General features: G+C 26.4%; 4 protein-coding genes across 5 annotated transcripts; 1 reads left to right on the plus strand and 3 right to left on the minus strand.

The window, feature by feature from the left end:
• Positions 1-101: 101 nt before the first annotated feature.
• On the plus strand, positions 102-2,267 carry Sras (Ras converting CAAX endopeptidase Sras). The gene is given in 7 exon segments (XM_015318248.2): positions 102-217; positions 861-874; positions 877-965; positions 1,042-1,180; positions 1,252-1,488; positions 1,567-1,629; positions 1,742-2,267. Coding segments are annotated over 7 exon segments (855 nt in total). The 3' UTR covers positions 1,939-2,267.
• A 743-nt stretch (positions 2,268-3,010) lies between these two features.
• Positions 3,011-7,430, minus strand: LOC107064995 (BTB/POZ domain-containing protein KCTD3). The gene is made up of 11 exons (XM_089169924.1): positions 7,238-7,430; positions 7,023-7,113; positions 6,641-6,954; positions 6,418-6,573; positions 6,143-6,331; positions 5,574-6,053; positions 5,370-5,486; positions 3,911-4,050; positions 3,643-3,829; positions 3,296-3,574; positions 3,011-3,224 (listed from the first exon to the last, which is right to left on the minus strand). Exons 2-11 carry the CDS (start codon positions 7,079-7,081, stop codon positions 3,016-3,018), a joined length of 2,130 nt encoding a protein of 709 aa, XP_089026050.1. The 5' UTR covers positions 7,082-7,113; positions 7,238-7,430; the 3' UTR covers positions 3,011-3,015.
• A 726-nt stretch (positions 7,431-8,156) lies between these two features.
• Positions 8,157-10,931, minus strand: LOC149033355 (uncharacterized). Its single transcript, XM_089169726.1, has 2 exons — positions 10,488-10,931; positions 8,157-10,426 (listed from the first exon to the last, which is right to left on the minus strand). The coding sequence occupies exons 1-2, from the start codon at positions 10,916-10,918 to the stop codon at positions 10,408-10,410; spliced, it is 450 nt and encodes a 149-aa protein (XP_089025852.1). The 5' UTR covers positions 10,919-10,931; the 3' UTR covers positions 8,157-10,407.
• An 83-nt stretch (positions 10,932-11,014) lies between these two features.
• On the minus strand, positions 11,015-15,123 carry LOC107065060 (uncharacterized). 2 transcript variants are annotated; one of them, XM_015318370.2, is made up of 10 exons: positions 14,859-15,123; positions 14,409-14,474; positions 13,300-13,467; positions 13,035-13,197; positions 12,778-12,849; positions 12,489-12,608; positions 12,256-12,360; positions 11,523-11,798; positions 11,225-11,317; positions 11,015-11,155 (listed from the first exon to the last, which is right to left on the minus strand). In XM_015318370.2, exons 1-10 carry the CDS (start codon positions 14,936-14,938, stop codon positions 11,045-11,047), a joined length of 1,254 nt encoding a protein of 417 aa, XP_015173856.1. In that variant the 5' UTR covers positions 14,939-15,123; the 3' UTR covers positions 11,015-11,044. The 2 variants fall into 2 exon arrangements, with proteins under 2 accessions (XP_015173856.1, XP_015173857.1); XM_015318371.2 differs by lacking the exon at positions 12,256-12,360.
• Between the last annotated feature and the right edge of the window lie 183 nt (positions 15,124-15,306).

The following is a 15,306-nucleotide window of genomic DNA, read 5'->3' on the forward strand; positions in this document are numbered from 1 at the left end:
GCTTCTTCCGTCGCCACCCTATACTCCTTCAACCCCTTACCGATCCCCCCTTATATACTGTGAATTGCCATCGCACAAGCAACCAACATTAGTATGGAGTTATGGAGACCACGGGTCGAAATGCCGATTTATCCTGTATCTCTGGAATTTTTTCATGCTTCGTATTATCGGTTGTTTATATCGCGAGTTTGTACGTATGGAATTCTCCTCACAACAGGTACAGAAAATCCATTTAATTTTTCAAACGTCAAACCGTACAATCATTTCTCTTGTGGCTCCGAACACGCTTTACTCTTTAACAGTGTCTCTCGTAGGCAAGCAGGCAGACAACTGCGAACGAAAAAAGTATATGAGAGCGAGAGAGAAAGAGAAAGCAATTCCTTCTCTCCCCCTCCTCCTTCAGTTGGTTCTCCCACTCGTGTAGAAGCTCATATTTCTGGACAAGAATGAGCTTTGCTCCAGCGCTCGTGGCGGAGACTCCTCAAACTTTCCTTCTTTTATTTTTTGGCGGAATATTCAAAAATATTTCTCAGCTTAATATCTTAACTTGTACGAATATTAATTATCGAGATGTAACTCTCTCTATTTTTATTAATAATTCTTATATAGAGCATTTCTTTTCTTTTTTTATTCTCTTATTTTTGCTTTTTTTTTTGTTTCTTTTCAATGTTAAAATACTGTGTACAAAGTTGAAACTTTAATTTTAAGTTTTAAGGTAATAATTCAATTAGTTCAACATTTTTTTTTAATTTCCATTAAAAGGTCTATTTATGAAGCATTAAGATGGAATCGATATTTATAATATAAATTATATTTATATTAGATTACATTTATTGTATTACTATATTTTTAATTTGCAGAGAACATCCTTCTACTATAAAAGAAGGTTCTTTAGTGTTTTTGTTGTTGCTCTAATTTCACCAATATTTTTATACGTTGGTTTGGACGAGAACGTTTATCAAAAAGTAACTATTTTAAATACTTTTGTCTGGATGTAAATTAAATAAATGTTTATATTATTATAGCAAGAAAATATTCTAGGCAACTATTTGGGAATTATTGGGTTTACGATGGTCTGGCCTATTCCAGGCAACTGTAATACCATTTCTTTTAACAATGATCTTATTTTTGGGCCCATTAAGCGTACAAATTTTTAATGGATTTTGGAGATTATATGCTGGTTTGTAATTAAAATAATATATTTTGTAACATCGATATTGATAATGCAATTAATTATTTCGATTTTGTTAGAGCCTATGTACTGGCTAGGAAGTGTACATACATTAATTTGGTGGAGAAATCACATTGTCGCACCTCTGTCGGAAGAATGGACTTTTAGAGCTTGTATGTTACCATTACTTTTACAATGTTTTTCACAAACTACTGCCATTTTTATATGCCCGTTATTCTTTGGAGTAGCACATTTTCATCATGTAGTAGAAAGAATTAAAATGGGAATGGAAATAAAACTTGCTTTATTCATATCTTGTAAGTATTTCTTATCTATCATTTTAATAGTATAAATATGTAAAAATATTTTCATTAATGAAATATTGGGATGCATAGGTTTCCAATTTGCATATACTACATTATTTGGAGCTTATGCAGCATTTCTATTTGTTAAAACAGGTGGATTATTTTATGCTATTAAACTTATATTAAATGATATTATTCTAATAATACATATATAATAAATATATATATTATTTTAATAATCTCTCTCAATTTTCTTTTTTCGTAGGACATTTTATAGCTCCTTTCATAGCTCATTCATTTTGCAATCATATGGGATTTCCTGAATTATCAGAAGTCATAGCTTATAAAGATCCTTTAAAAAGAGCAGCTCTATTTTCTTTATTTGTCATTGGTTTGTTTGCATGGTGTTTACTATTAACACCAATGACTGATCCAGTAATATATCATAATAATTTATTCTGATATTTGAAGATTTCTATAAATTATATTTTGCAAAGTTGTTACGGGTGTTAGATTGTAATATTTCTATATCAAGTATCTCATTTGTAACTAAATAATAATTAATCATGTTATGAAATATGTTAATACTTAAGATATACTTATAAGGATATAATTGTAGAATATATTATAAAATATGTCTATTATATATATATATATAATAATGGAGATAATATTAAGTAATAATATGTGCGTACAACGCATAATGTGATTACACTTGATGTAATATCAGTCAGAAAAACTATAAAATATCACCGTAGTGCCTGAGAAATTAAAACTTTTACTATAAATTATACATATACCAATAATATTAGACCAAAAAATATAAATTTACCCAATGTTCTTTTAGGAATATAAGTTATAATATACAATTTAATATTATAAACACACAAAAATTTTATTTACTTATTTGAGAATATCTAATAAAAATATTATATATTTATATATAATATAAATATAGCTGATATAGCTGATATATCAGCTTTTATGAAATAATAATAATTACATTTATTTAAGTTTCTTATATTTTAATTTAACAAATTGAAAAGTCCTATTATCTCTGTCTAATATTTATAATCCTAAAATTTATTCTTTTATCACATTTATTGCTGAATTATATTTAATATTATAGTTTCCTAAGAGCTAACAATAAACAAAAAAGACAGTAACGTTTATTTTATTTCTATCATTGAGTATTAAAGATAGTTTTCAACTTGCTTATTTTACAACAATTTTATTTTTGATTTAAAGTAGTAATTTTAGAAATTGCATGAAAATGCAAAAATGTATTTTTTTTTCTCTTAAAACAATCAGTTCTGTACGTTACTATTTTATTATTTGATCATTAAATGAACAGAGAATTATCAGCTGTTGGCTTTGAAATAGGAACTACAACTATAATGACTTAATTTTCATAAATAATTGATAATAAATACGTATATATAAATGCTCATTAACTTGCTAAAATATATAAAATACGCTAAAATCGGGGAAAAAATGAAAGAAAAATCAAGTAACTTAATAAAATGATAAAAAACTTACTTATTGTTGCTGGCTAGATCCAGCTATTGCCTCAGTGTTATGCGATTGATTAAGAAATAGGACATTACTTGTTTTAATTCTTGCACCTACACCTGCGAGCGATGGACACGGACTTATACATGGTGTTGAGCAATGACTATTACTTAAATCACATTGATCAAGCAATTTCCAAAGTTCCTCTGGCGTAGGTCCACCTGATACATCTGATACTATTATATAAAAAAAGTATCAATGTTATATATCTTAATATTTTATTAATTTATTATAGAAAAATAAATACCTTTATCTTGATGAAAAGATGGATCCAAAGCTGTTGTTAAATCCCACATTTGAATAGTGCCATTAGAATGTCCAGTAAATATAAAACGTCTAGGTCTAGAGCCCATACGACTAGATCCTTCACATTCATGAACATAGAATGAACTTATGATGCTACAATCAACCGATTGTATTACACAAACTCTTTTTCCATTTGATGCTAATCGTACGAATAATTGATCAGTTTCAGGTACAACTTTTTGAACAAAAACTTGCTCATCATCTTGTTCCCCAAATGGACCTATAAAATAGAAATAAAATACTAATATTCTAATAAAGTAAATTTAATAAAATTAATAAAAAGCATACCAAAATCATTTCCAGCATAATAACTGACGCAGGGTTCAACTGCTTCTAGAGATACTATTTTAAAACTTGCTTCAGGCGTTGACCCAGGTTGCGTTGAAATCATACCACGAAATCTTGTCACTGTCCAAGTTCTTACATGATTGTATTCAGAACAAACAGACACTAAATATTTCTCTGATAACGTTACCTAAAATAATGAACAATTTGTATCAAATTTTTAAATTTCTTCTTAATTTTCTATTAGCTAACGATTCAACTAATTTCATACTTTTGTTACACTACTTTGATGAACGGTGAATGTTTGAAATAATTGTGGTCCGTGACCAACAGTTTCAGGATGTTGGACAATGACTCTGACACTACCAGATTCTGTACCGTAAGCAATTTCAATCCAATTTCCGCAGAGACCTATGAAAATGAAAAAACATAATAAAGATATGTACTATAATGTAAACATTTAAAAGTATGAATTTTAAAATACTTTTTCTTTAAGAAAAGAATATGAAAATGACTACTACATACAAAAATAATTATAATAGTACACATAATATACACATTAAATATTAATGTATTCTACGCAATATTTAATAAAATTAATATGCAGTTGGTAGTAAACGTATTATTCTTTTTTCTCTTCCTCTCAGATAGCAAATATAAAACATTTAATTAACTGAACATAAATAAAATAAATTACCATATACATATATATGCTAATATATATGCTATTATTACACAATATATATATTGTGTTAATAATGATCGAAAAAGAAAATGTATAACGATTAAAATAATTATTGATAAAAACTTTTTGGCACAACTGGATGCATAAGAATAGCTGAATTATGGACAATTAGTGTGGTATAGAGATAAAACATTGATACGAAGAAAATATGAACGTGTATATGTTATACACATGCATTTGATAAAGCTACTTATTTATAATTGATCTTATGCATAAATTATTCCATTACAATCATGAAGTAATGTAATGAAAAATGAAACAAATAGTTTTTGTAGCTATACAAAGCTGTGCATTTTTTTACTTAGCATAGCTGCAACTTTATTCAAACTTGAGAGGAAGAGAATTTTTTGTAACTTATACAAACGTTTTATGCGCAATTAAATAGTAAATGTTAAAAAATGGTATTTGAATTGTACGTGGAATCGAACACAAACACTAAATTATAATGACCCATACTTGCCTTGTGCTAATTATCCAGTTGTACGAAATCATGAGGCAAAGCATGTAATAATAAACTTGTATTAATATTAGAAAGCCACATAAATATGTTTGTGGCTTAATAAAAGGGTCTAACTAATGTATCATGTCGCTAATAACCTAGTTGTTGATGCGACAATAAACTCATATTAAAAAAAAAAAAGGGCCTTGATATATAGTGTCAAAGGAAGAAGGATAAGTTATTGCTTTTCTTATTACAGGCATAAGTATACACATACATAAAACCTTTATATATGCATATTAACTTTATTATTACTTTAATAATTAAAGGCATGAGACTAATAAGAATTTCATATCATATTCGTGTGATAATATCGTACTAAAAGTTAAGTAAAATATGTATTAAAATATTATAAAATTTCATTTGATGTATGTGCTAATCAAAGTATTAATAATTATTTAATGATATTTAATGAATTTACACTTAATAAATTATTATTAATAGATTATATATATATATGACAATGTGTTGAATGTTTCAACTCACTTGTTTTTGGCGTTAGATAGACTGATATAGCAGTAATAGGATCATAACTTGGATCACGATACAATTCACTTACGAGAAGATCATTATCTTTCATTCTAAGAGGAAATTTTTGCATATCTGTAATATAAATACGAGATAACTTATTACTTGTTACTATTGTAAGAAATACTTATAAAGGATACGTAATATTTCTCCTGTATTTACCAATATAATAAATAGAACCATTGTTACAACCAAGAAGAAGAAATGTGCCAGCAGTGTCAAATGATAGAATAGGTTCTACATCTTGGATTTGCCAATGATGCGTCATTGCATGCCAGACACCAATCTTTCCAGTAGGTGAAAGAGCAACTAATTGACTACCAATAAAAAATAAATATTCCACACGGACATTCAAATTAAAAGTACCAATATTTGTTTTAATCCCATATTCGGAAACGCCCCATAATCTCACTTGACTTCCGTAGGAAATAGCTACCATTTTACCGTCAAATCCACTACCAAATTTTGCATTTATTGCTACTCGCTCAATTATAGATTCAATGTGTGGACTTGTAAATGCATGCTGCCATCCAGATGAATCTTTTAATCGATAACATGTTATAAAATGTGCATAAGCAACAACTATCCAATTATGATGTGCTTTTATAATTTGCACTCTTAAAGGATCTACCCAAGCTGAAACTAAATTAATGAGTAATATAATACCTAATAGATTTATGTAATGATATATTTTAGATAAATAATAAAAATATAAACTGATATATTTTTACCCTGTTGAGGTCCAAATATTACACCAACATCATTTTTGTATAATTTATTTAAATCTGCCGAATTATTTCTAATATGTCTCAAATCTAAAGATGGAGTTCGTGAATGAGGTAAGCCACGTTGAGAAAGTCTATAATCTAATGATGAATTGCGTACATGAGAAGCTATTGGTCTTTTATGATTTTGTTGTCCTAAAAACATGTAACATATAATTTAATTTAATGTTAGTTAAATTGAAATAAAATAATTGAACAATAAAACATATATTTACAATTACCATTTGTATTTTGATTACAAGGACATGAAGATATTATAGGTTGCGAAGTAGTGGCTGTATCAGTCCTAGGTGTAGAAGTTGTGGTTGTAACTCTACCGTGAACTGAAACATCGCTGATATTTGGAGGAATTGTTGCTGATTCTTGTAACGGAATACCTTAAAGGTAAATACAAATTTACATAAAAGAAAAATAAACAAGAAAGAGCAATAAAATAATACTAACCAGGTGGTGGTAAATAACCAGAGAAAAGCACATCACCGCATGAAGACTGAGTTAAATCTTCGCATAACATTAATCGCTTTACCAAAGGCGTAATACCATAATATTCTGCTTCATGTCTTAAAGAACGAATGTCAACGTTTTTTAAATTAATATCCTTGGTACGTAAATAATTTAAAATGATAGAAAACATTCGTGGATCTCTATCAATAAATAATGCGCCATCCAAATCTTGATGACTAGCAATTCGATTACTGAGTAAAGCAGTGAAAAATGAATCAGGTATCCATGTCAAGGTTTGTTGAGACGTAGAAAACCTTTAATTAATAATATTTCATTTTCATTAATATATTTATCAAAAATATGTAGTATTTTTAATACAAACCTAGTTCCTCCTACGTTTAAATGTACGATATCACTTCCTAGAGTATAGGATGTTGTCATTTTCAGTATTAATATCTATATTCGCACAATATCTACAACAACATTAAACAGTTGATAAAATTTGATAAAAGTTAACGTTACTTTTAAAAGGTTATGAAAATACAATCGAAATTCAACAAATCTGTCAAAAATAAACAATAGGTTAGAAACTCGTACGTTTATATTTCTTTAATATTAAATGTTTCATCAATAAATATCCATTCTATACAATTTTATATTTCTTTTTTTCATTGTAAATTTATTACGATTGACCAATTTCCTTCCACGGTAATAAAACGTAAATGTTATTAAACGTACGCTATTTTAAAATCGTTTAAATTGTGTGCGACAATGGCGTATTACCTTAATTTGTCATACAATATACATGATATATCATAGATATTTGGCGCCATATTCGATTGTTTGCTTTGTCTTTTTGTAGGAATATAAACACATAATTAAGAGTATTCATAATTATTAATACATACCTTCAAATTAACATCTTTAAATTGTCTGTTTAAATTATGACATTTATAAGCATTACATAATATTTTTATGTCCACGAAATATCAGTATAAATAATTATTTTTTTTATAGTTATTATTGATTTTAAACAAATAAAAAAAAGAAATATTAATATCAAAATTTATTTATATACAATTATTTTAATTCTGTTCTCATTTTATTCTTATATTGAAATCATTTTCTCGTAACAACGTTTTAAATCTGAAAGGACAAAAATGGATAATAAAGTACATTTTGTAAATGAATACAAAAATTAAATAACAGTAGATTTTGTTTAAAAATTTAAGAAATTTGTATATATTATTTTATATTATAAATATAAATATCTTATTAACTTAAATATAATATCTTTTCATTTACAATGTTAATAAATTGCATTCTAATAACAATAAATTAATATATTTTAACAAATAAGATATCGTGATTTCTTTTTAACAATAATATATCATATCGTATATTATAGAACGTATAAACAGAATATATATATATATATATATATATATATATATATATGTATATTGTTTGAAATTATTTTATAGATTAATTACTTACAAAAAAAAAATGTTTCAGATAAAAATATATGATTTTTATTTCTTACGTATAAACAATCGCTATCGAATTTTTGAAATCCTATACATTTTTTAACTCATTTAAGAACATAACAATTTTTGTCATGTAACTTATAATTTTTTAATTATTACAGTAGCACGCGAATAAAGAATAAATATAGAATTTAAAAATATTGTTACATATTTGTTTACGGATAGTAGTAATAAGGATAGTAATAAAGTTAGTTTAGTTAGTAAGTTTGCGCTTAAAATATTTAGTAATATCAACTAAAATTTTTAATATAAAATCCTAATTAAATATTATTAGGATTTAATTTAATTAAATATAAAATTCTAATTAAAATTCAGGAAAGAATAAACATATTGTAGATTATGATTTTATAATTTGTTGTTGTTTTAAGTCCTTGTTATTATCGATTATTTAATAAGTGATTTATAATAATAATAATAAAAAAACAGATTCGTTTAGACATCCCTTTTTATATATTTGTATAAATTAATATTCAAACTTGTATAATTTTACGTAAATTTTAAATTATTTAAACTTTGTCTATATAAAATGTTTTTTTAATTTATATACCTTCAATTTTTTTTTATTTCAAAGCTACTGATTTGCACTCTCGCGCAATTAAGATGCCTAAAAGCATGTATACATACAAGTTTGTATATAAATTGAAATAATTTCACATATGTCCTTAGAAATTATTGTAGTTATATATAATCATTTGTTTTGTCTTCAATGAAATATAAAATTGGGAATGTTAAATATATATATATATATATATAGTTATCTTATAATACTAAATAATATTAATTAATTAAGAAAATCTCATTAATCGTCGAAATGTATTTTTAGTAGAAACAAAAATGGCATTTTGTAACATGATTAAATTACTATAATTTTAAATAACTGACTTATATACATAAAATCTTTGTGTAATAAAATGCAATATTATTATTATTATTATTATTGTATTATCAAAAAATAATGAAACAATGACGCAAAAGTTAAAATGATAATGATAACAGTCATATAATAATTCAGCAGTCATAACTATAATTATAACGATAGCAATAATAATTGTAATCTCGCGTAAATATTAATAATGATGGATTTAAATTATTTAATGATATATAAGCTGGACGGCTGGGAGTAAGGAAAAATATTGCATTAGATTTAAAAATTTTCTATAAAACTATTCGTGTATATCATAACTAATTAATTTCTTGTTACGTATTGAAGTTTCTTTTTAGTTATAGAAAGATTTAATTTTAATCTCATTAACTAAATAGTTTACAATGTAAGTTATCTTTCCTAAAATTTATACTTCTGCGTATCAGTCTATAGTTAATTATGTCTAATGCTTTTTTTTAAACACCAATATATTCTTTATTCTACTCTATCTTAAAATTTATACATCACTTTATTATAATTCTTAAGTAGCTTTTTTCATATAATTCATAAATGTGTATTTTTTAATCCATCTGTCAAATTATTAGTAAGCACCGAATCATTTGCTCATATTATAATTTTGGATACTTTTATTACTAATCTTTGCTTTAATTACTTCCTTACGCTAGATTGTTCTTATACATATTAAAATATATATATATATACACATGGATCATTTCACGCCAAATCGGCCACTTTTTCAGGTGACCCCTTTGGCGTGGAATGAACCATATATATGGAAGCTGTCTACGGCTAGGCATTGCAAATATAGACATTTAACTGTTCTATTTAGATCTTTATATATATATAATATATTGCACACATGCATCATGAAGAATCTAAACATTTTGTACAGAGTCTTGAATTTTTTGCATTTGCTAACCTTTTAACTATCACATGTAGAAACTGCATTTTTTAATGCTTTTGGATCAAGGTATTATGATTAAAAGAAAAATTTTCTTTACTCTACGATGAATATCGATGTTCGTATTTTATAGATATATTTCATTCTATTAACCTAATTAATTACGTCTTAACAAAATGATGACAAGCCTGACAAATATATTAGTATTTTCTAATCCAAAGCACGAATAATTGATGTTTTTGAAAAAATTTGCTATTTTTATAATTTATAATTACAAACATTTGATAAGTACAATAAATACTGTTTTTGTTTTGGAACAATGTTTCCTTAATTTATAAATAAAACATATAATTTACCATCTTGCATATATTCAAATGATTTACGTTGTAATTTAGAAGCAATAGTTAATTAAGTACTCTTTTTATTTTTATCCTCATTAATTGTATGACCTGTCTCTGAAAACATTTGATGTTATCATAGACAGAAATAAACAATCTACTCTATTATTTCACTTACAAGTTGTACGTCCAAGTTCCTTTTGATGACTGAATATAACGAAGTGGCATTATCGCATTTCTAACGTCAGGACTTTTTGATCGTCTTAAACAATCTTGGTTTGGATCTTTGCTCCCTTGATTGAAATTTACACCACTATTGTTACCACGGGGGATACTGTCGCTGCTTGCTACTCTTCTAACGTCGTTTAGTCTTTTATGTTCACTGTTATTTGTTGTCGTTGTTATATTATCTGATCCTGAATCACGAAGTTTGTATGTATGTGAATTATTCCTGATTAACCTATGATTCGAATCATTAAAAAAAATTTTTGAATTTCGATTTAAATTAAAGTTTTCAGTAGATCCATTTCTATTATGCATTTGTGATTTTTCACTAGCTTCATCAATGCCATAATGATTGTATACACGATGTTCGTTGTTAAAATTCATATCATTATCAACGCACTGATTAGAGTCGAGCGAGTCAGAAAATTCTGGGCTTGGTATAGAAGTAATACTGCCAACACGAGAAAAGGCAACCGTCCCCTGAAGATTTTGAGGACGGCGTCAGAAACATCATTCTTCTAATTCATCCATTCGATTTCTAACTGCCATTTCTACTACCTCCAAACTGGGATAGTCCAATTCTTTGACTAAGCATAATACGGCAGAGAGTATATTTGAGTTCTAAAATATGAAACTAGTTAAGAGGAAAAATTATAAGATATAAAATATTGAATTTTACATAATACATACCCTTGTAACTGGTCGTCTATGATAATGAAATTGTGGTCTACATTTTTCCTTATCCGAATGTCTTACCCAACCAGGCACTTGACTTGTATCTTCCTGTATTAAATTAAATTTCACAAATTACAATAAATTAGATTACATTTTTAAGAGAATATTTTGTTTATATATAAGATGTCTAAGGTTTTTTCGTACACACGTTGTGAGTGTATTCTACACTCAAAATAAGACTATAATATTCTATAAACATAACTCAGACACCCTGTATACTATATATATATATATATTGATTTTTAATTCGGACCCTTTCAGTACTATGATGAGTAGGCATTCGTCTATGTTGAGACGACGGTTGAGGTAATGGTTCATCGCACTCTAATTGCCTCTTATCGTCATACTCGTAATTATTTCTGTCAAAACGATTATCTTCTTGAGTTTCATATTTAACACCGTATTGAGTACGTGGCGAGGGTGACGTATATAAATGTTGAGATGCATCATTATTAACAAATTCAGAATATCCTTGTCTCTCATCATAATCTCCGTTATGTCTTGAAACTGCTGGTTGATCATCGCTTTCCTGCAATATTATTCCTTATAGTTTATATTTTATGGTAAAGAGCAGATTAATTTTCTCAGGCAACATAATAGATTATAAACATGCAATTATAATTCTTATAAATAATGTTCTGACTACAAAGCATATGACATTTAATGAAGTGTAATATATATAAGCTTATGCTTTGTACAAATACTATAGAATATTGATTATCTGAACTAAAGGAGAGATAAAATCATTCAGCATATTCCACATTTTGAACTTTAGTATATACCGGAATAATGAATCTTCTTCTTTTTAATCGATGTTCAGATAATCAGATAATAGTTCAAGATGATTAATTTTTGCATTATGACTTTAATGTTTCGTATGATTGTAGTGTTAAATCAAATTGTTATAGCATTATTATGTACTACTACAAATTTATCTAGATAAATAATTACACTTTGCAAATTATGCGCAGTTGTGATAACAATACCTTAGATATATCAAGAGTGTTAGTAGCCAAAGTCTCAATATAATTGCGAGATTCTGTACACATGTTCTCATCTTTATTCTGACTTTTTGATTGCCCATTATGAAGCTGTTAGTATAACATTATTCAAATAATAAAAATATAAAATATAGTCAGAACATACAAAGTATATATTATTTCAATTTCTCTAATTAACTCTATCATAAATTTACATTTCTTACGAGTTACAAGTTTACCTCATATGCGTATTGATTGCTTGGAGCATAATGATGAGTTAATGACGTTTTACAATTTGCATTTCTTCTGTCAGAATCATGATACTCTTCTTGTGTATGATGCATTTCATCGTAACTTCTCTGGAAAAAATAAATAAATATATATACATCAGTCATTTATACTTTATCAAATACTAGTATTTTTTCTTTTAATAATTCTTAGATTAAAATAATTAAGAATTGTAGTATGAATAAGTTAAAAGCAGTTTAAAGAACATTTAACTACATTAACAAATTAGAAATATTTTACCTGGTCGCTAGATGAACTATATCTCCTATGCTTTTCCACACGTGTTTCTTCAATATATTCAACAGGTACTTCCTTATTTGTAATGAGTTAACAATCATAAAACTTGTTAATATCATTTTTAAACATTATACTAATAATAAATATTTAATTAGCTTCGACATAGATGCAATTTAATGATTTATTTATAAGGAAGTTTAGTTTAAGAATTCATAATTGAAATGAATCATGCTATATATGTGACATGATTCTTTTTTTACCTCTGGACTAATCATTTCCGATTGTGGCGGAGATTCATCCATAACAAGCGGATGCACGAGTACCCTTCCTCTTGACAACGCAGTTTGCACTTCTTCTGGAGATACTACTTTATTATCTAGCTTTTCGAGATTTGGTAAAGTTCGGAGAACAGTCAGTCGATATCTGTTAATTATTCATATCAGATAATAAGGATAAAACGATATATTTATCAAGCGTTAATTAATCAAAAATGTGCATGTGTAAATAATTTAAAAATATCTATACCCATCTTTTTCTGCACAAGGATTTTCGTCAAGCCATAAATTCCTTAAATTGGGCAACTCTTGGAGATAACAAATTTCATTTAGATCTTTGATATTATTCTTTCTAATAAATAGACTTTGTAGATTGTGGCAATATTGAAAATCAGCAAGCGTGTCGATATTGTTTACACTGCAAAAGAAAATTAAATAACTAATAAAATAACTCTATAGCAAAATAATATAAATAATTAATAGAAAACATACAAAACAAACAATTTCTAATTTATATATATTTTACATTAATATTAGTAGGTATAACAAGTAAACAAAAAACTACGAATAGACACGATTTCCATTAAAGTTAGAACATTGCATATGAAATTAGCATGTGGGTGAAACAGGTTTTATTGTAGTGGGTGGTACATGCGATTGCAAACTCGTTTGTCAAATATGTCCATAGTAGGACTGGACAATAATCATTATTGTTTCATGCGATATATGAAAGTTATTTTTAAATAAAGATACTTTTTATGATCATTATGACTTTGTTACTAATCAATTTTAAGAATGTAAATATATATACATATATATGACATTTCTCTTACTCTAATTTAAGTTCTAATGTGTGATTTTAATAATTAAATTTTTGCATTTCGAGATTGATAGGTTAGGAAAAAGGAAAAACTAGATTTATAATAACACACATGAGAATTCTTTTAAATTGACTTTTATTGTAACAATTTGATTATCTCATTCATGAACTTTTTCGATTTTTTGTAAAATCCCACGATTGTGTGTCAATAGTTGCTGCGCTACGTTTCTTTAATTCGCATGCATGCAGATACTTGACAAAAAATCTAATTCTGCGAATCGATATATGTATTTCTTGGAAATTTCGGTTCAACATACATAGATTAGTATGTATAATATCGAAGGTAACATTTTTGAAAAATGGGAAAATACATTAAAATACTTCAATTCATACGACTCTTTTTTAATTTTCAATCTAACAGTTAAAATACTACACTCAATTTTATTATTTCTATACTTCTTTTTTTAGGCAACTTAAGTCTTTTATATATACATCTATAAATATAATGTTAATCATTTAGTAAAAAGAAAACTGCTTACCTTAATGACAATAATTCCACATTTTCCATTTTACGTAAAATGCTTACATCTGTTAATTCTGATCCCCTGTAAAAAAGATATTAACTCTGTAGTTTTTTTTTTATTTATATCATAGTTATATATATTTTAGACGAAATAATTATATATAGAAATAAGTACTTATAACTTCTATGTAAATATGCATATTTGAACAAAACAATTATATTTGTATATAAAATAACTCGATTATTAAGTATCCTGAAGTTTAACTTTAATCATTATTTCGCTATTTACAATAATATACACATATTTAAAAGTTCATATTTGTAATATGTGAAGTCAGTTAAGAATAAAATCACTGTATAGTGATTGTAATCATACAAACAAAATATTCGAATTTATAAGTTAAATTATATTCAATTAATTATAAAAATGACTTATTGATAAAATAAATGTTCTGTTAATACTTACCAGCAATTGAGTTTCTTTACGGCAGAAAAATCTGACATTCGTGTACGTGCCACAATCATTTCTTCTGTTAATTTAACCATTGTTTCTTGTTAATTTTTTTAACTCAATGAACACAGAAAGTAAAGTAAAAAAACGTATAAACTTGATTAAATAAGTAGTTAATATAAAGAAAGTATAATTTGTAACATCACGATAAATTCGTTAAATCAGTATGTTCAGCGACAACATCTCAAACCGCGTGCCATGATGGCTTGTCATCGTCTAAACTCAAGGAACTAGAAAACAGTACTGCCAGATGTATCATATGAATTTACCCTATTAGTATCCTGGTTTAATTTTTTATTTCTAGAGTTTCCCAAAACTTGAAAATTCCTAGAAATTACTGCATCTTACAAAATACAAGTAATAAATATAACTTAACATAAAATACTTACGTAATAATAATTAT

Source organism: Polistes dominula, unplaced genomic scaffold (genome assembly GCF_049000335.1).
Source record: "Polistes dominula isolate Pdom_NZ unplaced genomic scaffold, Pdom_raw_medaka contig_49, whole genome shotgun sequence".
Taxonomy (NCBI): domain Eukaryota; kingdom Metazoa; phylum Arthropoda; class Insecta; order Hymenoptera; family Vespidae; genus Polistes; species Polistes dominula.